The 27,555-nt window shown below is 51.8% G+C and overlaps 2 protein-coding genes and 1 non-coding gene across 3 annotated transcripts; 2 read left to right on the top strand and 1 right to left on the bottom strand.

The window, feature by feature from the left end:
• Nucleotides 1-694: 694 nt before the first annotated feature.
• TRNAE-UUC lies at nucleotides 695-766 on the bottom strand. The gene has a single exon. It is a non-coding gene; the product is annotated as a tRNA-Glu (tRNA).
• A 136-nt stretch (nucleotides 767-902) lies between these two features.
• Nucleotides 903-3,321, top strand: EIF4EBP2 (eukaryotic translation initiation factor 4E binding protein 2). Its single transcript, XM_030453430.1, has 3 exons — nucleotides 903-1,076; nucleotides 1,611-1,790; nucleotides 1,880-3,321. Exons 1-3 carry the CDS (start codon nucleotides 938-940, stop codon nucleotides 1,909-1,911), a joined length of 351 nt encoding a protein of 116 aa, XP_030309290.1. The 5' UTR covers nucleotides 903-937; the 3' UTR covers nucleotides 1,912-3,321.
• A 3,997-nt stretch (nucleotides 3,322-7,318) lies between these two features.
• Nucleotides 7,319-24,930, top strand: PALD1 (phosphatase domain containing paladin 1). The gene is made up of 20 exons (XM_030453511.1): nucleotides 7,319-7,435; nucleotides 14,103-14,300; nucleotides 14,415-14,517; nucleotides 14,665-14,844; nucleotides 14,924-15,079; nucleotides 15,192-15,352; nucleotides 15,526-15,601; nucleotides 16,077-16,237; nucleotides 16,326-16,422; nucleotides 16,529-16,633; nucleotides 18,099-18,194; nucleotides 18,412-18,546; nucleotides 19,266-19,382; nucleotides 19,469-19,648; nucleotides 20,011-20,208; nucleotides 20,517-20,657; nucleotides 21,072-21,143; nucleotides 21,250-21,390; nucleotides 23,287-23,442; nucleotides 24,597-24,930. Exons 2-20 carry the CDS (start codon nucleotides 14,116-14,118, stop codon nucleotides 24,744-24,746), a joined length of 2,610 nt encoding a protein of 869 aa, XP_030309371.1. The 5' UTR covers nucleotides 7,319-7,435; nucleotides 14,103-14,115; the 3' UTR covers nucleotides 24,747-24,930.
• The last annotated feature ends 2,625 nt before the right edge of the window (nucleotides 24,931-27,555 follow it).

Raw genomic sequence — 27,555 nt, 5'->3', positions numbered from 1 at the left:
GCATGGACCTCAGGGTATGAGATTCCTAATGTTCCGGGATGGTATGTTTGGGATATGGGGAGGCACTCCCTTTCCCAGTGATCTGGGGGTGGTATAGCCCTTGGAATGTGGTATTCCTAATTTTTTGCATTGGTATATTTGGGATATGGGGATACACCCCCATTCCTGGTTTGGGATATAGGGATGCATCTCCTTTCCCAGTGATCTTTGGAGGACAGGATTCCCAGCTTTTCAGGCTGGTACTTTGGATATAGCAATGTGTTCCGTTTCTTGGTGTCCTGGGGATAATGTAACCTTTCCACTATGGAATTTCCATCTTTTTGTGTTGGTGCATTTGGGTTGTGGAGATGAACCCCCTTTCCTGGTATGGGGATATGGGAACACGTCGCCTTTCCCAGTGAACTGGGGCTGGGATGGCCCTCAGGGCACAGGGTTCCCAGCTTTCCCGATCAGTGAATATGGGGCTGCAGCTTCTTTCCTGGCAATCTGAGGACGGACTAGCCCCTGGAGTGTGGGATCCCCAACCTTTCACATTGGTAGAGTTGGGATATGAGGGATGCACTCCCTTTCTTGATGGCTTTGATCATCTCGTCCCCTTTCCTGGTGACGTTGACCCGCTCGGGTGATCCAAAAAGGTTTTTCGACAGCACGGGCTCACACCTTGCCCTCCAGGTACCCAACCCAAAAGCTCCTCTTCCCACGCCGGGAGTCGAACCCGGGCCGCCTGGGTGAAAGCCAGGAATCCTTACCGCTAGACCACGTGGGACGGCCCGCGAGCGACTCCGCCCGCCCCCGCGCCTGCCCCCTGCCGGCGGCGTTGGGACGGCGGCTGCGGGGCGGGGCCGGGACACGATGGCAGCGGGAGGGGGGGGCAGGGACGGGGGGGTCTGGGGGCGGTGCCGCCCGCGCCGCCTCCGCGGGGACAATAGCGGGGGCCATGTCGTCCGCCGGCGGCCGCCAGCCCAGCCAGAGCCGGGACATCCCCACCCGCACCGTGGCCCTCAGCGACGCGGCGCAACTTCCCGCGGACTACTGCACCACCCCCGGCGGGACCCTCTTCTCCACCACCCCGGGGGGTGAGCCAGGGGCCGGGGGAGGGGGGAACGGGTGGGGCCTGGCGGGGCGGCGGCGACGGGGGAGCGCTCCCGACCGACACGCCGCCTTTATATCGCGCCCTGTCGTGCATATACGTATATATCGTGCACATATTCGCGCCTGCCGCACGTTGTCTTTACACAAGCGTTTGGAGCAGGGTGTGCAATGCTTTTGGCGGGGGCAGGAGCGGGGGCCTCCGTGCCCTCGTCCCGCCTGCCGCCCCGCACCGCGGGGTGAGGGGAATCGGCACCCCCGCTTTGATACGCCGGGCTCGGAGCATCCCTCGGCAAAGAGAGAGGGGCACACAGGGGACATTTCGGTCCGTCGGGTCCCTGGCATGCCCGGGCCTGCATTCCCACTCCTGCCATGTGTTGGCCGAGCCTCTGCTCCCTGCCCCGGGGCAGGGGGTGGTGGCCGCCGGCTCCCAGGTGCCGCGGGGGTGTTTGTCCAGCTCTGAGTGACCGCCCGCCGTGCCTAGGTAATCCCCGTCCCTTCCCCATATCCCGTTTTTTCAGGCACCCGGATCATCTACGACCGTAAGTTCCTGCTAGATCGCCGCAACTCCCCCATGGCCCAGACTCCGCCTTGTCACCTCCCCAATATTCCTGGTGTCACCAGCCCCGGCTCAGCGGCCACCGAGGAGCCCAGAGCGGACACCAACAGTCTGAACCACACGGAGGGGAAGTCATCCATAGGTAAGGGACCCCCCCGACCCAGGGTGAGTTGGGGGGAGAGTACAAAATTTGAAGGGGGGATTAACGTTTCTCCCCTTACCTCTCTCCAGGGGAGGACGCTCAATTCGAGATGGATATTTGAGCGGGAACCACGGAAGAGGCAGCAACTCCCCAGACCTGTGCACATCCCATTCAGCTCGGCAGGATCCATCCTGGCGAGGTGGAGGTGGCGGCAGTCCCTGAATGTGTCTTTCTCCCTGCCTGCCTCCTCCTCCCCCCTTCTTTTTTGGGGTGACCCCTTTGCCAGGGTGACCGGTCCCACCATGTGCTGTCTGGATCATCCCTTCCGGATCCTTCCCTGTTCCTCCTTCATCCACCTGCTGACAGCCTCATCTACACCGGGCTTCTTTTTAAAACATCCCTTTGCCTCTTATGCTGCCTCACGTCCCCCCAACAAGAAAACCCCACATCCATCCTCCCGGTACCTCAAACCTCCCATCCTCCTGATCTAGAGCTGCGTTACATCTGTGTCCCTTCTCCCGGGAAATTTGGGCAGCCTCTCAGGAGAAGGGGGAAAGCATTGCTCCTAAAACCCAGCACCTGCTGCCAACCCAGGGCAGGGGGAGGGTTTTTGGGATTCCCCTGGGACCTGCTGGCATTCAGTGGAGGACAGTGCGGGCAGTTCCTCCCCTTTGGTGCTCCAGGAACCTGCATCTCTCTTGTACCCAAATTTTTTCCATCTTGGCCCTTTGACTGGGGGCTGTGTTCCTAAGGACTCAGGGCCACGTAGCCATATGTTACAACAAAAAAATACTCTTATTTTATTTTTGGTACTAAAAAAGAGGCACTTTACTGGTGATGCTTCTTTTTTCAGGCTGGGGACAAGTGCCTCTGGAAAAGTGCCTTTTTTTTCTTTTTTAACCCTTACTCCCCTTAAAAATGTGAATAATACAGGTGCAAAATCCCTTGCTGCCCTTGGATGTCTCAGGAATAGCCAGGCTCCCAGGGAGGGGATGAGATGCTGTGTCTGGGAGCACTGCAGCTGAACTGGGGGCACTCCCATTGCAGGATGCTGGTGCTCTCCTCCACGGCCATCCTGCATCCTAAACCTCCCCTCAGAGATAGGATTTATTTTTTCTCCTCTCTTGGTGTGAGGGGGTATGTGCTGGGGGGGTGCCACGGCAGTGCCGTGTCCTACCCCCCCCTTTATTTTTATTTTTACCGCCTGTTGGGAGCTATTGACAGCTTCGCAACCTTCTCAAGTGCCATTTTCTCAGCCCCACCTGAGTGCCTGCTCCATCCATCCTCCCTCCTTTCCTTGTCCACGTACCCAGGACCTGGGCACGGTGGCTCTGCACGGTGGGGACGAGGACAATTGGTGCCGGTATCCATGCTGCCAAGTTTTTTCTGCACTTTCCATCCCATAATTTACTGCTTGAGGGTGTGTTTGGTGCAGGTCGGCACAGTGGCTGGTTGCAAGCTCTCATCTTCCAGCTGATTTTCTGGGAGGAGGTTGCCACTTATTTTTTTGAGGGGGGGGAGAAAATGAAAAGACAAAAATCCAAACCTAAAAAAAAAAAACCAAAACCAAAACCTGAAACACAAACCAAGGTAGTGGGATGTCTCTCCCATGGGTGGCTCTCAGTGGGATGCAATGCAAACTTCTCGCTGGCCGTCATAGGTGCACGAGTGAGTGAGTGCAAGTAGAACTATGTATATGCGTGTGGGTTGGTGGTGATAAGACACACAAATATATATATATTATATATAAATGAATATATTTTCCTTAAAGCTGAGATCGCTGGAGGTCTCATAGGTCCTCGGCAAAGGAGCAGCTGAGGCAGGAGGCAAAGACATTCTGTGTGGATGCAGGGACTGGTGCCCGGTGCTCCAAGCAAAAAAACAAAAAAATAATAGAAAATATCCGAGGATGAATTAACTTGAGGACAGGAGCTGGAGGGAAACCACTCTTTTTTGTTTCTTTTTTTTCTAAATGTACCCTTTCTTGAACATCTTTCTTCTCTGTTGCCCATCCCAGCTGTTTTCTCCTGGTTCTCTAATTTTAGAGCCGGTCTTGGGGCTGAAGAGCAGGGTGGGAGTGCCCAGCCTGGCCACGGCAGCTCCTCTGCTAGTCAGGGTAAAGAAGTTTTGGGTTTTTTTTACTGTCTCTTCAAGCAGGTGTTTGAGAGGAGAAAAAGCTCTTGCCAGTGGTTGCTGTTAGAGTGAGATCAATAAAGATCTTGGTTCTATTAAATGGTGCTGGAAGATTCTTCTCGCTGTGACTCAGGGTACAGAGGGTGAATTTTCCCTTGGAGCAAATGCTGCCTAGCATTCTTTTTTTTTCCCCCTCTTAAATTCTTTAGGTGATTTGTTTTTCAAGTTTTCAAAAAAAAAAAAAAACAAAGCCCAGGGGAATAGAAGCCTAGGGCAGCAAATTTGGGGTGAGCCCTCACCTCTGGGTGGGCAGAACTCAGTGTTACAAAGGGCTGGGGAGGGTCATGACCAAGGGTTAAGGGGTGTGGAGGGGGCTCAGTTGCAAAATTTCCTCTGCAGATTAATCAGATTTTACCATAAAAAGGTTTCCCATGTGCAAAAGTGCTGCATGTTGGCAGTTGTCCCAGCACTTTTCCTGGGTGCAAATCCAGAAAAAGTTATCTCCAGACTCCAAATGTGCAAATAAACCCTGAACTTAAGCTGAGTTTAAATCACAGACCACCAGCAATTACACATGCTGTTGCTAAATGCCTTTCTACACCAACCTGGAGGTATCCCCCACCCCATTCAGTCACCCCCAGAAGCCACTCCTGGGGTCCCCCCCCATACCACGTTGTCACAAATTGTCCTTCTACAGGACAATTGTCACTTTACTATATAGCTATTTTACTATTGGTTAAGTTTTAAACCAAATCAGCCTTTTTTTTTATTCCATCTTCTGTACCAGGGGAGTGTCTGTGCAGAAAAAGCCTTTCCCTCCACCCCTCTGGAAGGGTGCTGGGGGGTGGATGGGAGCAGAGTGTCTCCTCCCTCCAGTTGCAGCTGCCACATCCCCCATGTTTGTGGGTGTCCTTCAAACCTACCAGCAACTTGCTTCCCCTAAAGCACCTCCCTGGGGAATGCTGACCCCCGTGTGGGAAATGCCTCGGTGCCTCGCTGCATTCCCAAGGGATGAAGCCAGGAGGGTGGTGTGGTGGGAGCCCAGGTTTTGGGGGGGCCTCTTGCATGCCCACACGGTCCTGCCCTGACCTTCCATGGTGGCTGTTGTTATTATTATTCAATTGTGAGTATTTTATTCCTTTATTATTATGCTTTTGCTTTTTTCCAGCCTGACGGGGTAAAAAAATGGCATGGAGGAGGAAGGGCAGAGAAAACAGTGAGGAAACCCCTCCGTGCAAGCAGGCACCAGCGTGTTGTCCCCTCCCTTCTGTGGTTCCTTCCTGAATTCTGGCTCCAGGGGTTGTTTCTTGCCTGAAATTCCTACTAAGGGGTGTGCCTAAAGGGGTTAAAAAAAAAAATCTGGAGGAAAGCTGTGTTGCTGCTTGGGAAGAGAAAGCAAAGCTTCTGTAAAAATAGTAAAATAAAAATACAACATTTTTCCTTCTAGCTATGGAGGAATATGGTTGCATGGTGGGTTGCTCTTTTTTTAATTCAAATTTTTTAAATTCTTAAATGTTAGCAAGTTTTGAAGTGTGTGTATGGAAGACAGAAGGAGGATTAAAAATTTAAAATTAATGCTAAGGAGGCATTTGAGAACTTCCCTGCATCTGAGCTTGGCTTTGCCCATGCAATGCCAAGCTTTGGGGCAAGATGGCAGTTTTCAAAGCAAATTTTTTTTTTTTTTTCCCCTAATCCTGGTTTACAAAAGCACCATGGATTGGATTTATGGCTCTGGATTTGAGTTTTACACTGGAGTAGCTGCTCCTCTCTGTGTGGGCGACTCTGTTGGGGTCTGCCCACTGGTGGTCACCTATAAAACTGAGCAGACCAGAGGGTATTTTTTTGCAGTTGAAGGCCCAGAGCCTGGATAGTATCTAGGATCCTGCTTCAGAAATTTTCCAGCCCTGCTTTCCAGCTGTTACCATTTTCGGACTGCCTCAAGGCTCCGTTTACATTCCTGTCCCTCCTTCCCGGTACTGGCAAACCTGTTCCTGCCATTTTTCAATTTTTTTCCTTCATCCTCTTGGTGTCCAAAAAACCTGGAGCAGCATGGCAGCTGGGGATGGAACTTCCTGTGAGCAAGGAGGTCATACTGGGGTGATGGGCATCTTGTGGGGGAAGTGGGGTTGGGGTTCTCTTAAATGGGGTTCTCCTAGATGGAGTCCTTTGAGGTGGACTTCTAGATTGTGTATTCCTAGATGGGTTTCTCCAAGAGGGAGTTCTGCTTAGATAAGGCTCTCTGAGGGTTCCAAGGTCAACTCAGCTGCAATAGGGGAAGCAGCAAGAAGCTGAAAGAATCGGGGTTTTATGGATTAGTTAAAATCACATCTCTCTGCAGCAGAATAAACACAACCCTTATTGGCAATGAGGAGATCCTAACGTCAAATCACTGCTTTGTTCCATGCTCTGATGGAAACCAGCAGAAGAGGAGCAGATCTTGATGGTGATCCTGGCAGAACTGTTGCAGGAACCCACCAACGTGCCTGAAAGTGCTGGGATAGGGAACAGCCTCATTTCCCTGAGTGTCTGAGTGGCCCAAGCAAAGAGGGATTGCTCTGAGACTTGGAGGCTTGGAGCCATGTTGATGTTTTAGATGATGCCTCCAGGTCTACACCCTCTCTTTCACCCAAGAGCCTCCTGCAAGATGGTGAGACCAAGTGTGGAGACTCAGGAGATGGTTTGCTCTCAGGTCACTGGAGCCATTTCATAGCGGTCCTGGTCTGGATCCAGCAGCATCCCTCACCCTGACCCCCTTTGCACACATCCCCCAACACCCCCATAACATTTCTGGGCAGGAAATGGGCATTTTGTCCTTGGGAGGTGCAGGCAGTGCCTCCCTGCTCCCCACACTGACCTCATCCTTCTAAGCCTGGCTGGGGTGGTGGCATCTGCCGATCCCCTCTGTCCCCGGGGGGTTGAAACCGGGAAGGGTCGTGAAGGATTGGTGTAGCTGGAGGGTGCTTTGTGCCAAGGGGCCCTGCGGGGTAGGGGCTGTATCTGGGGCATACCGCGTGGTCCCCGAGGGGGGGCTGTGTGCTGGATGCCATGTGGCTCCCAGGGGGCTCTGGGCTGCGGTGTGGGAGGCTGTGGGGTCCCTGAGGGGCTCGGGCTGCTGTGTGCCAGGGGGTCCCTTACGGGGGTGGGTGCTGCAGCTGGGGGGGAAAGGATGCTGAGTATTGAGTCTCTCCGGGCTGTTTTGGGGAGTATGCCGCGTAGTCCCGCAGAGGGCTGTGCTTTGGGGCCAAGGCAGCGGGGCGGGCCGGGGAGGGTGTCCCAGGGAAGGGGGCGGTGCTGGGCAGCGGTGGGGCGGTCGTGGGGCCGAGCGGCAGCGGTGTCCCTCCTCCTCCTCCGCCTCCTCCTCTTCCTCCTCCTCCCCCTTCTCCCCCCGCCGAAGCTCCGGCGGTCGGGGCGGCCGCGGGGCTGCGCTCCCCCAACCCTGGTCCCGCCGCCCCCATGGGGCTCCCGACGGCGCGGCCAGCCAGGCGCGGGAGCTGAGCCCGAAGCCGCCGCAGGTATCGCTTCCCCCCCCCCCCCCCCCCCCCCCCATCCCTCCTTCCGCGGGACCGGGCACCCCCCACTTAGGGCATCCCCCTGGGGCTGAGCATTGACTCCTCCGCCCTTAGGACCAAACATCCGAACCCGAACCGGCCACCTCTTCGCCCCCCTCGTCTCTCGCATCCCCCACTCCGGGTACGGGCATCCCTCCCCCCGGTACTGGGAGTCCCCCGCCTCGGCACCGGCTGCCCCCCTCCTGATACTGGGCACTCACCCCCAGCCTCAGGGCCGGCTTCCACCCCCCCCCACCCCCCCCCCGCCGCCGTCCCTTCCTCGGGTTGAGAGATTCATTTCCCATCCTGGGGAAGGGGGTCGGGGCTTCATTTCCCAGCGTGTGAAAGGGATGGGGGAGGGGATGGGTGGGAAGAAGCTTTATGTTGCCCCAGGACCACAAACCTCACCGTGTGGGTGTGAAGTGCTCAAACCTCTGCAAGGAGGGTTTCTCCACAGCCCGGGCTGTCCCTTAGACCCCTAAAAGAACGATGGAGAAGTCGGTTGGAGGCCCAGCATCCTCCCCGCTGTGTGTCTGTCGTCCTCGTCCTCCCCCCCTCCCCCGCCCCGTCCAGCTCCCGTGCCTTTGCAGTCCCGTTTCTTATTTAAAAAAAAAAAAAAAAAAAAAAAAAAAAAGAAAGGCTTTTTTTCCTCTCCCTCTTGCTGCCTGAAAGCCAGCCCCGCCGGAGGCTGAAGCCAGGCAGGGTGCTCAGCACGGCTGTCTGCAGGTGCTGGGTTGCCCCAAAGTGAGTTTGGGTGTTTGCATCCCTTGCCTGCCTCCTTTACCCCCCACTTCCACCCCCAAAACCCATCTGGGGAGCAGGCTGTGAAACGCAGAGCTGCGGGATGGCTCCCTGCTGGAGGACGCAGACGGAGGAGGAGGAAGAGGATCAGATGTAACCGCAGCCTTTTCCGTGCTCTGGGAGCATCCCATGGCCGGGCTTTGACTCTTTGGCGTTTGGGAGTACAGGAGGAGCAGGAAGCCTGGGACTGCTCAGAGATGGGTTTCCCACTGGCATGTACGCGTGGGGCTCATCGTGGAGCCCTGTGGGTTGTGTCCTGTGGGATGCTGAGGATGTCCCAGCAGGACAGGCTGCCTGCTCCCTCTACGCTCCTGCCCACCGCCTGCAGCTCATGGGGCTTAAAGCTTCCAGAAACTGATTCCAAGCTGCATTTCCTATGGCTGCCGGACTTTTCCGGACCCTTTCCTCCACCATTCCCCGGTGCATCGCTCAGCATCAGAGGGGAGGTGGGCACCATCTTTCATCCCTGCAGTCTGCACGTGGCACAAGGGGACACAGCCTGGTTGTTAATCCCCCTGGATGGGAAGAGGCAGTGGGTTCTGGGCTGGCGTTGCCTGAGAAAGGAGCAGGCAGGCATGCAGGCAGGCAGTGGTGGTGGTGGGACATTTCCTTCCTGGAAGGCAGGAAGTGATTATGTCTTTGCACAAATGACACGGAGCCTAAAAATAACTGGCAGGTCTCTGTTGTGAGCAAAAAACCCCAAACCCTTGGGATTTGCTTGATTTTGCTTTATTTGAGAGTGAGGTGTGTGTGGGGGGGAGAGCTGCACACTGAGAGGGAGCTCAGCACACTATTGCCTGCAAACCCACCCAGTGCCTGATGGATGGTGGATGTGGGTGAGCATTAAGATGCTGCTTGTCTTCAGAGAGCTGTGGTCTGTAGCTTGCTCTGGCTTGCAGAAGTGGCCCCCGTGTAAACGGAGCCGTTCCTGATGCCCCGCCAACCTTCCCTGGTCGGGAGGGGAGCCGGTGGTTTAGCTATGAATAGCACCAAATCATAGCCCTTGCCTTCCCGAAACGCCCTGGCTGGGCTCCTCGTGGTGCTGAGCTGCCCTGGTGGGACCCTGGGGGTCTCCACCCCGGCAACCCCCCAGCCTGCTGCCATCATGCTGCAAAACCTCTAGTGGGGAGGAAGTGGAAGTATCTTGGGGGGGTGTGGAAATTTGGTGGAGAGAGTTTGGATGTGCGCGTGTTGGAGTGTCTCTTTGGAGTCGCTCCCGGCCTATATCCTATATGGTGTCTGGATTTTTTTTTTTAGGGGGGTGGTTGTGTTAGATTTGTTTTGTCCTTGTGCTGTTGAAAAGAAACTTCAGTCAGCATGCTCTCAGACTTCAAAACTGCTGGCAGTTGCCTGATGGCACCACCGGCAGCCCTGGCTCTTGCAAATTAGGGCTTTGTTCCTCTTTCCGGCTACAAAACCCCTCGCTTCATCCAGCAGGCAGCCTCAGCATCTCCTGCCTGGCCTTGGCTGTGCTGGGCAGAACCCCAGGGACAATGTGATGGGCAAAGGGGCCCACCAGGGGATCTCGAAAAGGGTTTTATTGTGGAGGGGAGAGGGTGCATGTGGTAGCTGCTTATCCAGAGGTCATCCTGCCCCTGGGCTGCTGGGATCTGGTGCAGGTAGGATCAGCCAAAAAAAGCCCTGGTCTGCTGCTGAGACACTTTGATGCTGTAACTCCCCCCACATTTGCTTAGCCAGGAAGGTTTGATGCTGCTGATTAATAATTCCCTTTAAAGCATGTTTGGAGCATACTTATCCCAGTGCCTCCCAACATCCTCCTCATTGGTGGCTGGGGAGCAGTGTAGCACCCCACATTTCTGAGCTTGATGTGCTTTTATCTCCCTTCCTCTCTTCCTCCCCATCCAGCACTTTTTTTCCCACTTCAGGGCTAAGATTTTGAAATCCAGGAGCTAGAAGGGGGTGGGTCATGTAGAGGACAGGGATGTGGTCCAGGGTTTCCTGCCAAAAAAACATTATTCCAATGTTCCTGCTTGGATATGTGGGGAAGGCATCCTGCTGGCACTTCCCCCTCCTCCTTGGCAGTGGAGGGTGGTGGAGCACAGGGCAGTTGGGAATATGGGCAGCACCCACGTTCGACTGATTGGGAAATCCCTCCCTACTTTCTAGGAAATGCTACTGATTTAGTTGGACTTGTTGGCTGTTGGTGCTGGCTCTCTGAGGAGCCTGGACCCCATGAGAATGAAGGGCGGGTGCTTTTGCTTGTTTAAAAATCATAATAAAACAGTCTAGGCTTGTAAAACCAGAGCAGTCTGCTGCAAAGTTGGCTTTTCAGAGCCTTTTCCTCCCCAGTTGCAAAGAACGTTTGGGTTGCTTTAAGGCATTTTGAGTCGTGTTGCTTCTTTGCCATGCAGCTCGGCAAGTGAATGACACGTTTCAAATAAACCAGGGCTTAATACGTTATTCCTCACATTTCCATATTATTTCAACTTTTTTAAATAAGCCGAGTTTCCTTCTGGCATCACTTGGAACAACAGGAGCCCAGTTCCCACGCAGCCTGTGCTCTGGGATGTGTCCTGACACACGCAGGTTGCACCAGCGAAGGGTTTTTTTGTTTTCCTGCTCTTTTATTTTCACTGTTCTTTTTGTTTGGGGTTTTGTTTTTTGTTTTTTGTTTTCCAAAGAGCAGGCTGGGGTGAGGGGTGTGCTTGGCTCCAGCATTTCCTCCAGGTTTGGTGATGACCCTCCAGGGCTTCCTGCTGGCTGCTGCCAGGTTTCCTCCCTCCCTGCTTGGGTCAGCAGTGCCGGGTGCCCCTCATTTCCCCACGGATGCATCCGTGCTGGGTCGGTGCCATGGCTGCCCAGGGAGGGATGGATGCTTTAGGAGAATACAGTGGTTGCTGCCACTTCCCAAATGCCTTTTCATTTTATTTTAAAAACCACAACAAGACAAACAATCCAAAACCAACTATAATACAACCTGGGGATGCACAGAAGGAGATTTATTTGATTGATTTCCTGCTGATGACAAGGTGGCCAGGCAAGTGTATGTTTCCTCCTCATCGTGGTGACTGGGACAGATGCATCCTGCAGCTGCAGTCCACTCCCCAGCCCCACACCCCCCACTATATTTAGTCCATTGTTTGCTCCAACTTTGAGTCCTTGCCAGGTTCCCGGGTGCAGGAATAACCCCATGGGAGAGGAGCATCTTGGTGAGGGGGCTGAGCATGGTACGTGGTTATGACTTATGTGGGAGAGGCTGGAGAGCCCCTGTGCTGTTTCTTGAGATGCTCCAGCATCATTTCAGTGCTTCCCATCCACCCTGGGCTCAGCAGGGCTGGGGGAAGGTCTGTGGAAGGGAAGCATCTTGGTGTTTCACACCCCTAGGCTCTGCTGGCTTGTCAGGCAGCAGGAATAATTAACTGGTGGCTGCTGGAGCTTTGAATTTAAGCAAAACACCTGGAGAATAACAATGCAGGTTTGTTGGGGTGGGATGCTCTCTTGCAGGGTGTTGGTCCTTTTGTGGCCGGGTAAGAAAATGGGCTCTTTGTTAAGGAGCCCCAGGTGGGATTTCTCTTGGGGTTTGGCTTTTAGGGTCCTGATGTTCAGGCTCTGGATGAGCTGGCAGGGTATGTCAGGGGATTTGTCCCCGTGTCCCTTGCCTGGGGGAGAAGGTGCAGGCAGGAGGCAAGGATGTTGTGCAGGGGGTTTGGTTCTGCACCCTCTCTGTCCTAGAAAAGAACCCCTTAAATATATTTTCATGCAAGGGATGGGTTGCTCAAAGGTGCCTTGCCTCGCTGATGGCTGATGACAGTGTCAAATCAAAGTTTGCTTTCAGGCATCCTAACTTCTCTGAGAAGTCATCCTAACTTTGCTAGAGAGCAAAGTCCCATCAGCTCAGCTCTTTTCTTTTGGGAGTAATTCAGATTTTAATGTGCCCAGCTGAGATGTTGGATACAGTGAGATTCTTTAAAACACAGGTACAATAATAAATCTATTATCTTATTTTAGGGATAAGTTTTCTGCCCAAGCCCCTGCTAACTGGGCTTAACTACTGGGGGAAAAAAACTTGGTGTCTAGGCTAATTCAGACCCTTCAGGTGAGCTGCTCCCTGGGCTCCTGTCTGCCTCAGTTGGTCTGGAGATGGTGGCTCAGTTGCATCTCTTTGTCGCAGCCACCAGTGATATTTGGTAAGGTTTTCAAGTCTGATATTTGAATCTGGTTTCTTGAGATAGCCTTTTGCTTCCTCACCCATCCTGTTTTGCATCAGATTGGGCACTGGGAGAGTATAAACCCTCCTGCTGCCATCAGTTGCAGCAGCACCAGTCAGTAGCTGCTCCCAGATGGGTAGCACCAGCTCTTCCCTCTTCTTGTGGCTTTTTAGAGCTCAGCGCACCCATTTTGGGGGAATTTCGGGACTTTCTAAATGCTTGCTTTTGCCTGCCTGGCCTGGGGAGGGGAAAGAAACTGAACTGTGATTTCCTCTCTCTGTTCATTTTGTGGTTTGAAAGATTGTTTCCAAATCTGCCTTATGTCTCTTATGTCTGTTATTTGTTGCTGTGGTTTGTTGGGCACAAAACAAAACAAAACAAAACAAAACAAAAAAAAAAAAAAAATTCCATGGGGGATTTGAGGTGAAGGTGGGTGACTGCTGAAAGGACAAAAGATAGAGTTGAGGTGGGTGTGTGAGCGCCCACCCCCCAGCATGGGGATGCTGGAGCAAAGCCAGAGGGGGCTTTTATGTTTTTTTGTTATTGTTGTGTTTTGTTGTTTTTTTTTTTAATTTTTGTTGCTGTTGTTGGGGTTTTTTTGTTACAACAGTTTAAGTGAAAGAAAAGCAGAAGGATACTTGGAGAAATGGGAATAGCTTGAAACAGCTGGGGTTTTTTTTCCCGCCCTTCTCTTTCGTGTAAAAGAAACCAGGCTGCCTAATGGGGCAGAAAATTCATGCTTAGAGCAACAAGTTTTCTGTGGAGCAGGGAAGGAAGACATGGAGGAGGAGGGGAAAAAGAATGCGCTGGCTTGAAATAGCACATTTTCCGGAGACTTTTCCCCCCTCCCTTGAAAGCATTTGCAGCTGCTGGGGGGCATCGCATTCCCTGGGATTGCAGCAAGGACCTGATCCTGTGCAGCCCCCGAGGCAGCCAGAGCAGCTGCCAAAAAAAAAAAAAAAAGCTTTTGTGGGTTGGTTTCCCAGTGCTAAGCATTGCTGCCAAGCAGGTACCATCCCCCTTGGGATGCTGCCAGGGATATTCCCCACACAGCAGAAGCACCACAAAGGAGGTTGAAATGAGGGCAGGGGTGGGGAAAGGTGTTTGTTGGTTGTTAGTTTGTTTTCCTCAGGTTTTTTTGTTTTGTTCTTTTTTTTTTTTTTTTTTTTTTTTTTTTTTTTTTTTTTTTCCCAGTTTTCTTTTTTTTTTTTTTTAACTTTCTTTGCCATCTCTCGCTTCATTTGGTTCCCGGGCTCCGGTCCTGGCTGGTGCAGACAGTTGGAGCATTGTCCTGGACCACTCAAGTGTGGCAGGATGCTCCTGGCTGCTGCCAGCCTCCTGCTTTCATCCAGGGATGAGCTCCCTGTGGATGAGGGACAGAGGAGTGTCTGCTTTTGCAGTCTCCCACATGCCCTGGGGGTGACCACACCTCCAGTGTGGGAATAACCAGCTCCTTTAAAAGCAACTTTCAGAACTTGCTCATTACTAGCGGGAGAAACCTCATCCTGATGCCTCCAGGCTCCTGATGAGTCCAGTGCAATCAAGGGGGTTTCTTGGCACTGCAGGCTATTTCTTCTCAAACAGGCTGTTGGCAGCACGGGGGGAAGCAGCTGAAAAATAATTTCTCCTCCTCACTTCCATCCCTGTTTTCTTTTCTGCAGCCGCCTGTGGGTGATGGGTACGACAGCCAGTGCGGCGCAGCAGGGAGTCTCAGCATCTCCTCCAGAGAGCGGGGCCCCTGGTGCTGGTGGCATGGAGGACCAACGTTCCCTCAGCATCCACTCCTTCCAGACCCTGGGGCTCCACAACAGCAAGGCCAAGTCCATCATCACCAACAAAGTGGCTCCTGTTGTCATCACGTAGGTCCTTGGCAACCTCTTGCAGCCTCAGTTTTTCTGCGCTCTGTTCCCTAAATATTGCTGCATTTTCATCTTTACCTACGCTGTTATTTTTTGAGATCTTTTTTTCCACAGGTACAATTGCAGGGAGGAGTTTCAGATCCACGATGACCTACTGAAGGCCAGCTACACAGTGGGACGCATTTCTGAGGCCACACTGGAACACTACCTCGTGCAGGTGAGTGTCACCACCACCCTGTGCCAGACCGGTTGCAACCTGGGGCTTTGAGGACCTCCAAGTCTTTTCTAGGGGACTAATTTTGAAGACCAATGAGAAAAACCCACTTGGCTTCCCCGTCTTCTCTCTGCCCACCTTGTTTTGCAGGGGAAATATTTCATGGTCAGGGATGTATATGGTAAATTAGATGTCTTGAACACTGCTGGCAGCTGCGGTGCTCCCAATTTCCGACAAGCCAAGGGTGGTTACGCTGTCTTCGGGATGGGACAACCCAGCCTCAATGGCTTCAAGCTGGTGCTGCAGAAGCTGCAGAGAGAGGGACACAAGGTTGGTTGGGAGGGTGGAGATCGGGGTGGGGGGAAAAAAGACAGCAGAGCTTTTGGGCAGGCTCTCCCCCTCTTCACAGGAGTGTGTCTTCTTCTGTGTCCGGGAGGAGCCTGTGGTCTTCCTGCGGGTGGAGGGGGACTTCGTGTCCTACACACCCCGCGGAAAGGAGAACCTGCATGAGAACCTGCAGCGGGGGCTACGGGCAGAGAGGCTGGAGCTGGCCATCCGCAAGGAGGTGAGGTGGCACTGGGGTGTTCCCTTCTCCTTGGCTCCAAGGCGAGATGAAGGCGTTGGTGGAAGTGGTGGGTGCCTAGTGGTTGTTGATGGTGGTCTCCATCTCCTACTAGATCCATGACTTTGCCCAGCTGAGCGATCACGTCTACTACGTCTACAATGACATCGAACGCTTGCGGGATGAGCCCCACGCTGTGCGGGTGCAGAGTGAGGAGGACATCCAGGTGACAGAGGAGGTCTACCGCAGGCCCATCTTCCTCCTGCCCTCCTACAGGTGATGCCCTTCCTCCTCCTCCTTCTTACACATGGTCAGTGGATTTGCTTTTGCCAGCTGGGCTGCTTTCCCCTTGGTACCTTCTTAACCCAAGTGCCATCCACTGTGGTGGGGACGAAGTCTCCCCCCCATGGCTCTGTCGTGCTAATGATGGCTGTCCCTGTGCCTGGCAGGTACCACCGGCTGCCCCTGCCTGCTGAGGGAGCCCCTTTGGAGGAGCAGTTTGATGCTTTTATCCAGTTCCTCAGGGTGAGCCAAACAGAAGTGCCTAGCCCACAGGGCTACCTTGGGATGGGGTTTTCTTCAGGGTGTGTCTTCCTGAGACCATCTTCTCCTGCATTTGGCTTGACGCTGTCTATGGTTGCATCCCATTCCTAGTGCTGTAGAGAAGCCTGTGTTGTCCCCCTTGACCATCCTTCACCTCCCATCATCCCTGTGCAGGTGGCTTTTCCCTTAGTGGGTTTGTGAGAAATGATCTGAATCTCTGGTGGGGTGTACAGGCCAGTATCTGATGTTAGCTGGGGAGGACATGGGGATGCAGGGCACATGTGGCCCATTGTGTTGTTCTACTCTATCTGTGCCATCCCCTAAGCAAAGGGGAGGTGCCACCTTCTCTCTATCTCCATCACCTGTATCCTGGCCATTGCAGTAGCAGAGCTAGTTCTCCTGGAGTTTGTGTCCTGGACGTCCCTGTGGTCCCCATCCCTCTGTCTCTTCCTCCTAGGAGAGCCCCAGCCTCCTTCTGCGGGACCCCAGCAGACCCCCCCCAGCACTGCTCTTTGGCTGCCAGACTGGTGTGGGTAGGACCAACCTGGCCATGGCCATGGGCACACTCCTCCTCCACCACCACCACCATCACCACCGAGGAGCTACCCAGAAGCCTGAGTAAGAGGGGGCAGTCCCTGGGTGGTGGGTGGTGGTGGGATGACCATACCCCTGGAGTCAGTTTGATCTTCTTCTTTTCCCCCACCAGCCTCCCCCACCTTCCAAAAACACCTCCCAGGGACAGGCTTCGGGTCATCCAGACCTTCATTGAGATGGTCCCCAAAGGCCAGCAGATGGTTGAGGAGGTAAGGAGGTTCCAGTGAGACCCCCTTTGGGGTGGGTGCCAGGGTAAATAGGTTGGTCCCCCTCAACCTGGGCTCACTGAGTGGTTTTCTACTTGCTCCTGGCAAGGTGGACGGTGCCATTGCCTCCTGCTCAGAGATGCATGACATGAAGGAAGCCATCTACGAATACAAGAAGAAGCTGGAAGGTATCGGGGAGGACTATCAGATCCAGGTTTGCTCATTAGAGGCTCACTCAGTTGCATGGGGTCATGTGTTGAGCTGTTTTTGTGCAGGGATGGGAAGAGTGTCAGTTCTGGAAATCCAAAGTTTCCCGTGAGCTGGAAATTTCCCAGGGATGTGAAGCTTTGGAAGGTTGCTGAGCTTCTTTTCTTTTTTCCAAATTATTTAAGTGCAGGCTGGTGTTTGGGGGAAAGCTTGCTGGTTTGAGCTTCACTGCTGCTTCTGAGGACAAATAATATATCATGTCATGGTTCCATCAGCTCTAAAATAGGAGAATCCATAGCAGCCTGGCTGATGAAAGTCCTTGGGAGCCGGGAGGGATTGTTGGCTTAGATGTTTTCCTGCAAGTATAATCCCTCAAGGTCAAGCTTTCCTATCTGTAGTTTATTTTTTTCCCCTCTTTGCTTTAAAAAAATCATCAGGATGGCTTTCCATGCATGGTCTCCCATGTTGGGCCTGGGAGGCTACTCACCAGGTATGGATGGATGACATTCAGATGGAAATGCTGCTCTGCTCCCAGATTTTCTGGAGGTTAATTTTCCCGTTTCCATGCTGAACATGGAGATCTGGGCCTGGTTGTAAGGGGCAACCTAAAAAATTGCCAAAAGCAAATAGGCTGGAGCAGAAAAGCACCAGGAAAATGAGTTAGCTGAGAGGGGAGAAAACATTTACTGTGCCTTTTTTGGCATGTTTGGTGGCAAACCCCAAATTTTTCTCCCTTTTTAGGGTTAATTTGGGTATGTGTGATGGCAGATATTTTCTTGTGTGCTGGGGGGAGCTCGGGGACTGGGGCAGGGGGTTTTCCCTCCAAGCTTTTTCCCAGCATTTCTGCACCCAGGAAAGCTGCTCCATGTCATCACTGACCCTGGGAAAATGGAACAGGCAGGGTGGGTGAAGGGAGAGGACATGACTGTCATAAATTACCCACAGGGAGTGTTTATTTGAAACCTGCCCAGAGGGAGAACAGGTTTAAACAATGGCCAGGGGCCAGGAAAATGTGTTGGGACTGGGAAGGGGGAGAGAGAGAGTAGGGGGAGAGTGTATTTCCCAGAGCACAAGCCTTCCTGCATCCCACCCATGGCATCACCAGTGTGGTGACCTCTCCCCAGGTGTGAAGCTGCCTGGTCATCTCAAGTAGTCTGGGTTGGGGGTAGGACCTTGTGTTTAACCAGCCCCTTTGGGTCTGGGTCTCCCTTTAGCATCTGGACAGTGTATGGCCCAGGATAACAACACATCTCATCCTCTTGGAACTGCTCCCAGTGTGTCCTTGGGCTAAAGGGAAGGTTTTCTTTTGGCTGAAATGCAAATTTACATCTTTAAACATCATTTAATATGGAAAACTGGAAATGTTGCATTAAAATAGAAAATATAAAGCATAAAAAATCTCACTCCAGATTGGGTTTTGTGGGGTTTTCTCCCCTTCATTTCATTTGGGTCTCACCTACTGTTGCTTTCAGGGCAGCAGCACCAAAGAGTATTTCCTCCAGAGGACTTTGCAGAGCCTTCAACGCTACTTCTACTTGATTGCCTTTAACTACTACCTTCATGAGCAGGTAAAAAACCCCCAAACAACCCACCTACCAACCCAAAAAAACACCGTTTAGCTATTTATTTTGCTTTGGTTTCCATATGCGTTATGGGGGGGGGGAGGGGGAATCTCCACCTCAGAGGTTCCCAAATCGATGTAGGATTTTTTCGGTGGGGTTATGAGCTGTGTCTGGGTAGGAGTGCAAGCCCAGGCTGACGGGGTGTCCGGCCCCCCGCCGGCAGTACCCCCTGGGCTTTGCCCTCAGCTTCAGCAGGTGGATGTGCCGGCACCCCGAGCTCTACCGGCTCCAGGCGGAGATGAACTCCTCGGAGCTCAGCATCACCGGGGATCTCATCACCAAGGGGACACGAGTGCTGGTGAGTTCCCCTCCTGCATGTAAGGGTGGAGCTTGGTGGCTCCTTGTTACCCTCTGGAAATGGCACCTTCCCAGAATGCTCGGCCTGGAAGAGGTCCGGTGGGGTGGGAGAAGTGGGAGGTTTCCCTGCTGTAGGCCAGGTCCTAAGATTGGAGATCTCCGGGTCTGTGCTGGGGTTTCAGGTCCATGTTTGGGTCTCCAGGTCCTGTGTTGGGGTTTCATGTCCATGTTTGAATCTTGAGGTCTGTCTTGGGATCTCCAGGCCCACAGTGGGGTTTCAGGTGTGTCCTGCTGGCATCCTTGTCAAGGATGAGCATGTGGCCAGAGACCCCCTGTGCACTTGGATGTGTCCAGCCCCACAGACCCCAGATATTGGGATACTGGAGAACCCCAAGACCCTGCCTAACCTCCTAGTCTAGCAGCAGCTTCGGCTTTCTTGGTGCTTCTTGGCTATGGTGGGATGAAGGAGGCTGGAGCTGTTGGTGGCTTGCTGCTGCTTTAGTGTGGTCTTACTACAAGAAGAACATCTCCCACCTTTAGAGTGCAGCTGTCTAACTTTGATCCCCAGCTCATTCGTGTCAGAGGGGTTTGGGTACTTTTCCTGAGAGGTTGTGGAATGCTGGAAACCCCGTTTCAGAATCTCTGGATGGGGGGGAGGGGGACAGCTGCAATGCCTGGGGCGAGGGGACACCCTCTGCCCAGGGCTTTACTCCACTGCAGGTGGCAGATGAACGCTTCTGCCCTGATGTGCTGAGCACTGCCAAGGAGATGAGCGTGGCCAACTTCCGAAGGGTGCCCAAGATGCCTGTCTATGGGACAGCGCAGCCCAGCTCCAAGGTGAGGGCCACTGTGCACCGCTGGGGTGGACAGGTAGCTCCTAGCCTGCTCCAGTCAGCCTTCACCCACCCCTCTTCTTCTTATAGACCCTGGGGAGTGTCCTGCGGTACCTGACGGATGCCAAGCGGAAGCACGCCCGCATCGTCTGGATCAGCCTCCGGGAAGAGGTGGTCCTGGAAGGCAACGAGCAGATCTACACAATGCGGGAGCCCGGACACTTAGAGGAGCTGATCCCTGTGCTCACTGCTTCACCCCAGCAGCTGGAGGTGAGGACCTGCCTGTCTCCCCTTCCAGGAGCCCTCCTAGGTCACGTCTACTAGCTTTGATAGTCCCTCACCCTTGAAAGCTAGGCTGGGAAGGGAGACCAGATGTTCCCAGCAGGGCTTCTCGGAGAGGCAGGCAGGGAAGGAGCCTGGCTGCAGCTTGGTTATGTTTCCTGAGGCTCACAGCAAGCACAGTGGGGACCATGGTCCTGGGCAGAAGCAGTGGCTGGGACCTGGTGTGGGGTTTTTTGTTGGCTTCAGGGTGCTTGAGAGGGGTGTCAGTCTGCATCTGAAAAAAAGAAAAATTAAAAATCCTGAGCAAATTGAAGAGGAGCAGCTCTTAAAGTGAGGGTTTCTCCATGCAGAAATTAGAATCTACCCTGAAGGGTGACCTGCTGAAATGCCAGAAGTGGCTGGAGGTGTACCTGGAGACAGAGAAGCAGATGAAGATGTTCAAGAGCTGCCTGACCACACAGGAGATATTCAGCCAGCAGAAGAACCTCTGCCAGGGGCTGTCTTACCGCCGCATCCCCATTCCTGACTTCTGCGCTCCCAAGGAGCAGGTACCTGGAGATGGGATGGTGCCACTACCTCCTACCCTGGCTTTCCCCTCTGCTGTGGGGTGGATGTCACTTTGGTGGTCAGTGCCAGCCAGCCCCAGGACTACAGTGGTGTGCCCAGGCTGAGTGTTGGGGTGCTTGCTGGGGCAGGGAGGGTCCTCCAAAAGATGCTGTGTGCAGATCTTGGGTGCCCTCAGCCAGCTGGGGATGGAGGAGAAGCTGTTGCGATGGATCCCTGGAGGGTGCTGGATCCCATGGGTGAAGAGAGGTGGGCTGCACCCATAAAACCTCCCTGGGTTTGTTCCTGGCAGGACTTTGACCGGTTGCTGGAAGCGATGAAGAGCGCCCTGGCTGAAGACTCACGGGCAGCCTTCGTCTTCAACTGCTCCAGCGGCCGGGGCAGAACCACCACAGCCATGGTGATTGCTGTCCTCACCCTCTGGCACTTCAATGTAGGTCCTGGGTTCTGTGGTTCTCCTGGGGATCATTGGGATGGAGCCAAGGGCTGGCGTGGCACACAGGGAGGGTTAAAGGGACCACGGGGTGGGCTGTGGGGGATGGACACCTATTTGCTGGCCTCTTGCTATGCCAAGGAGCTCCAGGAGAAGTGTGGGTTGTGTCCCTGGTGAGTCTTAACCCCGTTCCCAGGAGCTCCCACCCCACAAAGAAGGGTTAAAGGCAAGAGGAATGTAGCTTACCCCTTGCTGGGGGATATGAGTAAACATTTTGGGCTTTTTTGCCCATAGAGAGGGGATGATGGCTGGGGTCCTGGTGGGCTGGGGTTCTGCACATTCTGCTCAGTTCATGGGCTGTGAGGACAGGGTCATTGAAGATCCTAATGTCCTGATCCTCTCTGACCACCCCAGGGCATGCCTGAGATGAGCGAAGAGGAAATTGTGAGTGTGCCTGATGCCAAGTACACCAAAGGGGAGTTCGAGGTGAGTCCTTGGGCCTCGGAGAGGCTGGGTCCTCTCCTGGACATGGACAGAGCAATTGGGCTTAGGTGAGGAGCTGAACCTCCTGCTGCTTCTACCCATGCTCCAGGTGGTGATGAAGGTGGTCCAGCTCCTGCCTGATGGTCACCGGATGAAGAAGGAAGTAGACATGGCCCTGGACACTGTCAGTGAGACCATGACCCCCATGCACTACCACCTCAGAGAAATCATCATCTGCACCTTCCGGCAGGTGAGTGGCACCTCCCTACCCTCCCCCCATCCCCACGGGGCTTCCCTCCCAGCACCCTGCCCATCTGGTGCCATCCTGCACTCCCCCCGCATCCCTCCCGGGTGCTGTGCAGCCAGCAGAGGGCAGGGCTGGTCTGTCCTGCTCAGCTCCCAGCACCAAAGGCTCCTCCGGCTCCTCCCAGCTTGGGATGAGGGGCACCCATCCATACCCACACATCCCACGGCACAGTTTTGTGGGGTAATTTCTGTGCAGATCATGAGAAACGATTTTTTTTTTTAAAATAGGTCTGGGTTGTTGTTTTCTTTTTTGTTTGTTCGTTTTGTTTGGGTTTTGTTTGTTTTTTTGTTTTGTTTTTGGTTGTTTGGTTGGTTTGGTGGTTTTTTTTTGGTTTGGTTTGGTTTTTTGTTTGGGTTTTTTTGGTGTTTTTTTTAAAGTAGCACAGCTGTTTCCTGGGGCTGCAGAAGGGCTGATGGGGCTGGGCACTGTCCCTGACCGGGTGGTATCGACCCTGTCCCCACCAGCCATGGCCTTGCCTGCAGCTGCTGTCGACCCCTGTTTCCAATTAACAGCTGGGAACCATTAACTGGGGAGAGCAAACCCAAAGCATTCAATCACCCAGTAACACCCACTGCTCCCAGAAGGATCCCAGCATGGCCCAGCTGCTCCTGGTTTTTCTTACCCTGAAGAAAGTGCCTGCAACCTCCTTGTCCCTTGTCTCACCACGTGGGTGTTCCTGGGCCCTATGTTGTTCCCTGGCTGGTGGGATCCATTTCTCCTTGGAAAAGTGAGATAAGGAGGGAGTCACCCACTCCCCCCTTACCCTCTGTCCTGGGAAGAGCCTTTTGTTGCCACCAGCATTTTATGTTTCCTTCTCAGCTGCTCCATCCATCCCATTGCAATTGGGTGGACTAGGGAGGATGTAAATGCTTTAATTTTTAATTTTTAATTTTTTTCCCAGAAAGATGGACAACCTGGTAGAAGGGATGCACATGCAAATGCTTTAATTTTTTTTTTTTTCAATTTTTTTTCTTTGAATTTTTTTTTTCTCCAGAGGCGGACAACTTGAAGAAGAGTTTAATAGTTAGCCCTAGTGGGCTTTTAATTAAGCTATAGCTAGTGTTTGGAGCAACAGGGAGTTTACAGGGGTAGATGCTGCTTTGCAGTTTTTGGAGCTTTCTGGGACATGATTTTCAGGGTTCAGGCAAGCCAGGAGCAAAGGAAAGGTTTTTTTTCCTACCCCTTTGCAGCCCTGAGTGGGACAAAAAAAATAGAATATAAGAAAGTAATAAATAACAGGAGAAAAAATAAATAATAGGATAATTAAATGATAGATAAGAGGACAAGATAATAAAAATCAATTAAGAGAATATAATAACATTATAAGTACTAGAATAATATATTAGAAGTACCATTTTTTTTTTTAAGTAAGAAAAGAGTAAGAGGGTGGGGCTTGGCCCTGAGGGCAGGTTGATGCTGCAGGAATTGCTGCTTTTGGGGATGGTTGGCAGGACTGACTATGGGATTAGGGTTCTTATGCTGGCTGTTAATCCCATATTTGTCATTTATTAATTCCTGGAAGGGGCATCACTGCAGGGCTCACGTGTTTATAAAGTAACAAGTATAATAATAATATAAAAATAAGTTGCAGTGGGAGTAGGCTGGAAGGATCTCCTTATTTTTGTCCCCAAAATGAATCCTACCTCCTGGACTGCATCCTCAGGGGATAATGAGGTGGAAAGCAGGATAAATAGCTTTTATATAGAGCAAGAGGTCTCTTGCTTGGTCCTTCCCCACTGAGCTTCTCCCATGAGATGAGGAGGACCAGGCACAGGAGCTGCCTCTGGGATGCTCTCCTGAATTTGGGTACTGTTTCATCCAGTTTCTTGCTCTTTCCAGGGGAAATCAGGCAAGGATGAAAAGGAGAGGAGGATGCTGCAGCTGAGGAGCCTGCAGTACCTGGAGCGTTACATCTACCTGATCCTCTTCAATGCCTACCTGCATCTGGAGAAGAAGGACTCCTGGCAGCGGCCCTTCAGCCTCTGGATGCGTGAGGTGAGGCTTCCCCTGCCTGACCCACCCCAAAAACCACTTGTTCCATCGCATCTTTACGAGGTGCTGGGAACCAGACCCCCATTTTTATTTTCTGTGGGATTTTTGAATGGTTGTGGGGACACCAGATCCTGTTGCATCTTCTTGGGCAAGCTCCCTGGGGAGCTCTTTGGGATGCTGGAACAAAATGCCCAGGGAGATTGTGGCTGCCCTATCTCTGGAAGTGTGCAAGGACAGGTGGGATGGGCTTGGAGCAGCCTGGTCTAGTGGGAGGTGTCCCTGCCTGTGGCAGTGGGCTTGGGACAAGATGACCTTTATGGTCCCTGAGTTTTCCAGGATTTTATTTTGATCTAACAGCAGCATCTGGAGGTGGGATGCCACCAGCCAACCCTGCTCCAGGCTCTTTGGCCTGGCCTGGTGAGCTTGGCTGGCTCTGCTTCCACCCAAACCCACCTCAGGTCTCTTGGCAGCAGATTAAAAAGACAATATCCTGGCCAAATGGAATGGTGGGGTGAAAGGACAGAATAATAAAAGCAGACAGGCTTTGACTGGGGTGGGAGACCTGGGGACACCAAGATGCTGGCATCCTTGATCTGCTGGGCAGGAGGTGAGAGTGGCCTGTGTGTCCCCATCCCCCCCCTACCCATCTCACTGTTAGGAAGTGGGGTATGGCAGACGCCCACCCTGGTGCACTAATCCTGATTGTGTTGGTGTTTGCATTGCCCTGGTGGGGTTTGGGGAGTGTCTGGGCCTGGATGGACTTTCAGTGGAGATGTGTGAAGCTGAGGGCTGGTTGGAATGCTGCATCCAGGGTGCTGCTGCATCCCAAATCATGCATCCCAAACAGTGCTGCACCCTCCACGCATGGGTTTACATCCTCCCTCCCCTCCCCTCCATTTGCTGGAGGTGGGGCAGTACCCTCAGCCTGCAGCTCCAAGGAGCCTTTGACCCCTTCCCACTTTGCAGTCATGGTCAAAGGATCAAGCTTTGTAGCTTTTTGGCAGAAGGGATCCAAAGGCAACAAAACCTGGGACGACTGACCCCAGCAGCAAGGAAGAGGCTTCAGAAATGTATAAACTGGGGCTGGAGGAGAGTTGAGGGGATGACAGAAACATCCTTGGGGGGGTATTAAATTTGATTTCTCCCTCTGCTTTCAGGTGGCGGCAGTAGCTGGGATCTATGAGGTTCTGAACCAGTTGGGCTTCCCAGAGCTGGAGAGCCTGGAGGACAAATCCCTCTGCACACTGCGGGGCCGCTGGCAGGTGCAGGGGGTCACCTCCCGCCCCTTCCGTGGGGACTTCGGGTAGGGTGGGGGCTGCTTTCCTGGGGGGAAGGGGAGGGCAGGCAGAGGACAAAAAGGAAAAAAAAAAAAAAAGACAAAAAAAAAAAGACTGTTTACCCAAAACCTAGGGGTGGGAGGGGTGAGCCCCATGTCTGCCTTAGGAGGGGGGAGAGAGTTTCTGGGGTTCTTTTGGATGCAATAAAAATATTGTAAATGAAAAAGCAGGTGCTTCATTGGCAGTGGGAGGGAGCAGGGGGGTTGGGGGGGATGGGATGGGATGCCAGCCCCAGGATTTGGTGGCTGCAGGGAATCGGGCCATGTTTTGCGAGACCATCCTCACTTTCTCCCTAGAACAATGCAGCATCAACACAAAAAAATTTCTATTTATATACACATGCGTGTGTATATATGAATATAAACATATATACCTAAAACTGTCTCTATATACATATCTATATGCATACATGTATTGGCAGAGATATGCAATTATGGCTCTGTGTATATGTGTGTATATCTGGAGCCATAACCCCTTGGAGCCTGTATTTAGGACTCCAGAGATTCCAGTCAGTGCAGAACTGGATATTTTTAAGCTTTGGACATCTCTCTTGGTTTTTCCCACCTTTTTTTAGTCATGAATGCAGCTGGGGGAAAGGCAGCCACAGGCCTGAGCTCGGGTGTCCCCACTGCTCCCTACCCCCTTTTCCCTGCCTAAGGGGTGCTGGGGGCATTTAGCTGCTCAGCAAAGAGTAATTAATGTAGGGATTTTAATTAATTAATTATTTTTTAAGGAAAGGAAAAAGAGGGAAGACTGGAAGAATAAAGCTATTTAAAAATACAACTTTTAAATAGCTCTTTTTTACTTAATCATGCATTCTGGTTCATCCTCCAGCAGCACCCCTTGCAAGTCCTGCCTAACAGCCCTGACTTAGTTAGGCAAGGTTTTAATTGCTTAGGAAATCCTAGCTCCTTGAGTCCTGGTTGGATCTTGGCTCTGGATGGGTTTTGGAGGGGTTTGCTCCAGCTGAAGCTCCCAATGCAAGGCAGGGGAGAGTCCAGGGAGAGGTGGTCCCAGTGTGGAGTGGTGGGGATTGGGCCACAGCATCCTCAGGGAGCTGAGTGACCCCATCCCTGGCAATTCTCCCATCCTGGTTGCTGCCATAAATGAATTTTGTGCAAATTGATTTTGATATTTGTTAACAATATTGAATGGATATTTGTTATTGCATAATTATTTTGCATATATGACATAAAATCTATTTAATATACATTATATAATAACATATAATGTAGAAACTATATACACGCACGATACAGGTATATATAATAATATGTAATATAGAATAATTATAGATGCTATATTTATTGAAGAATCATATTACATAGAATCTATAGACTATAGAATCTATAGACTATATAATAACAATATATAATATATATAGTATGTATATATTATATAGACTATATAATATACAGTATTTAATATACAATATATACATGCAAATATAGAATATGTGGTATACACAATATATGATACATGGTATATGTCATAGTATATATTATACATTCTGTAATTCTTTTATAAATTATGTATAATATATAATCTATATAACAAATACAACTTTTATCTAATATATAAAACCAAAAATAACTATGTATTTACACCCTGTGGAGGCACCAGCAAGGTGGGCTGTGGGCAAAAATACTTACACCAAGAAGAAACTCAAAGGGTCTTTTATAAGTGTATACTTTTTTTTTTAATATATAATATTTTCCATTGGCTGCTGCTGAACTTTTCACTGGCAATCGTTAAGCTTCAGGTTCAGGGAGTGAAACAAGCCTCTGTTCCTTTTTCCTCTGTATTTATTTCACCTTATTACTCCTGGGTTTTCAGAGCTGGCTTTGCCTGTGGAAGAATTGCTCAGTGATTTCACTGATTTTGCCCCCAAAACTGCTTTTCTCCAGGTTTCTGACCCTTGCTTAGCTGCCTTACACCCCCAGTTCTCTGCTCTCCTCATTGTCTTGCTTGGGGCTCACATGGGAATAGAGCCAAGGGGACTCGGGTGATTTAAATCCCCACTGTCTTCCCAAGGGATTGATCTGGGAGCAGGAAAGGCAGATCCCTGGTGCGTGCTCCGTGTTCATCCCTGCTCTCCATTCCCTTACTTGGGATGAGGGACAGCAAAGACACCAACAGACACACAGGGCATCCTGACAGCTCTGGGTATCATCACACCTTTTTTTTTTTTTTTTTTTTTGTCTTTCTTAGGCTTAATGCCCTCTTAGGAGATGAGTAGAGTGTGTACAAAAGGGGACCCAGTGAAGGCAAATTGTTCCCAATTCACACCATCCCTTATAACCCTCCCAGGAGCTGGAACCCTGGAACCCAAACTGGGGTTAGGCAACAAAAGCCCCTAAAAAAACCTCCTCATTTCTTCATGCAGAGCAGTGGTTGCATTTCCCCACACACACACCAATCAGGAGCCTGGAGCAAAGGAGGGACACTTGCTCCTGCATGCCAAAATTCCCTGGAGCATCATCAAAGAGGGATTGTGGTTTTTTTCTCTTTTTTTGGCCAGTTTGGAAGCTTGTTGTAAAAGCACTGAGTGATTTAATGATTTTTTTTTCCTCTTCTTTTTGGCAGTGGTGGCCTTGGTAGCTTGTGCACTGCTACTGGCTAATGAGATGACTTTTTAAATAGATGAGCTTGTTGTTATTGATGCTTTTAATTGCCACCCCATCCCTGAGGGTTTGGGGGACACTGCTCTACCTTTCCCAGGATTTTTGCTGCAGTCGATGCCCTGCATGCATGATCTTCATCCTTGCAAAGAACACCA

Source organism: Calypte anna, chromosome 6 (assembly GCF_003957555.1).
Source record: "Calypte anna isolate BGI_N300 chromosome 6, bCalAnn1_v1.p, whole genome shotgun sequence".
Classification (NCBI taxonomy): Eukaryota; Metazoa; Chordata; class Aves; order Apodiformes; family Trochilidae; genus Calypte; species Calypte anna.
Note: the sequence above shows the minus strand (reverse complement) of the source record. Positions and strands in the feature narration are given on the sequence as shown.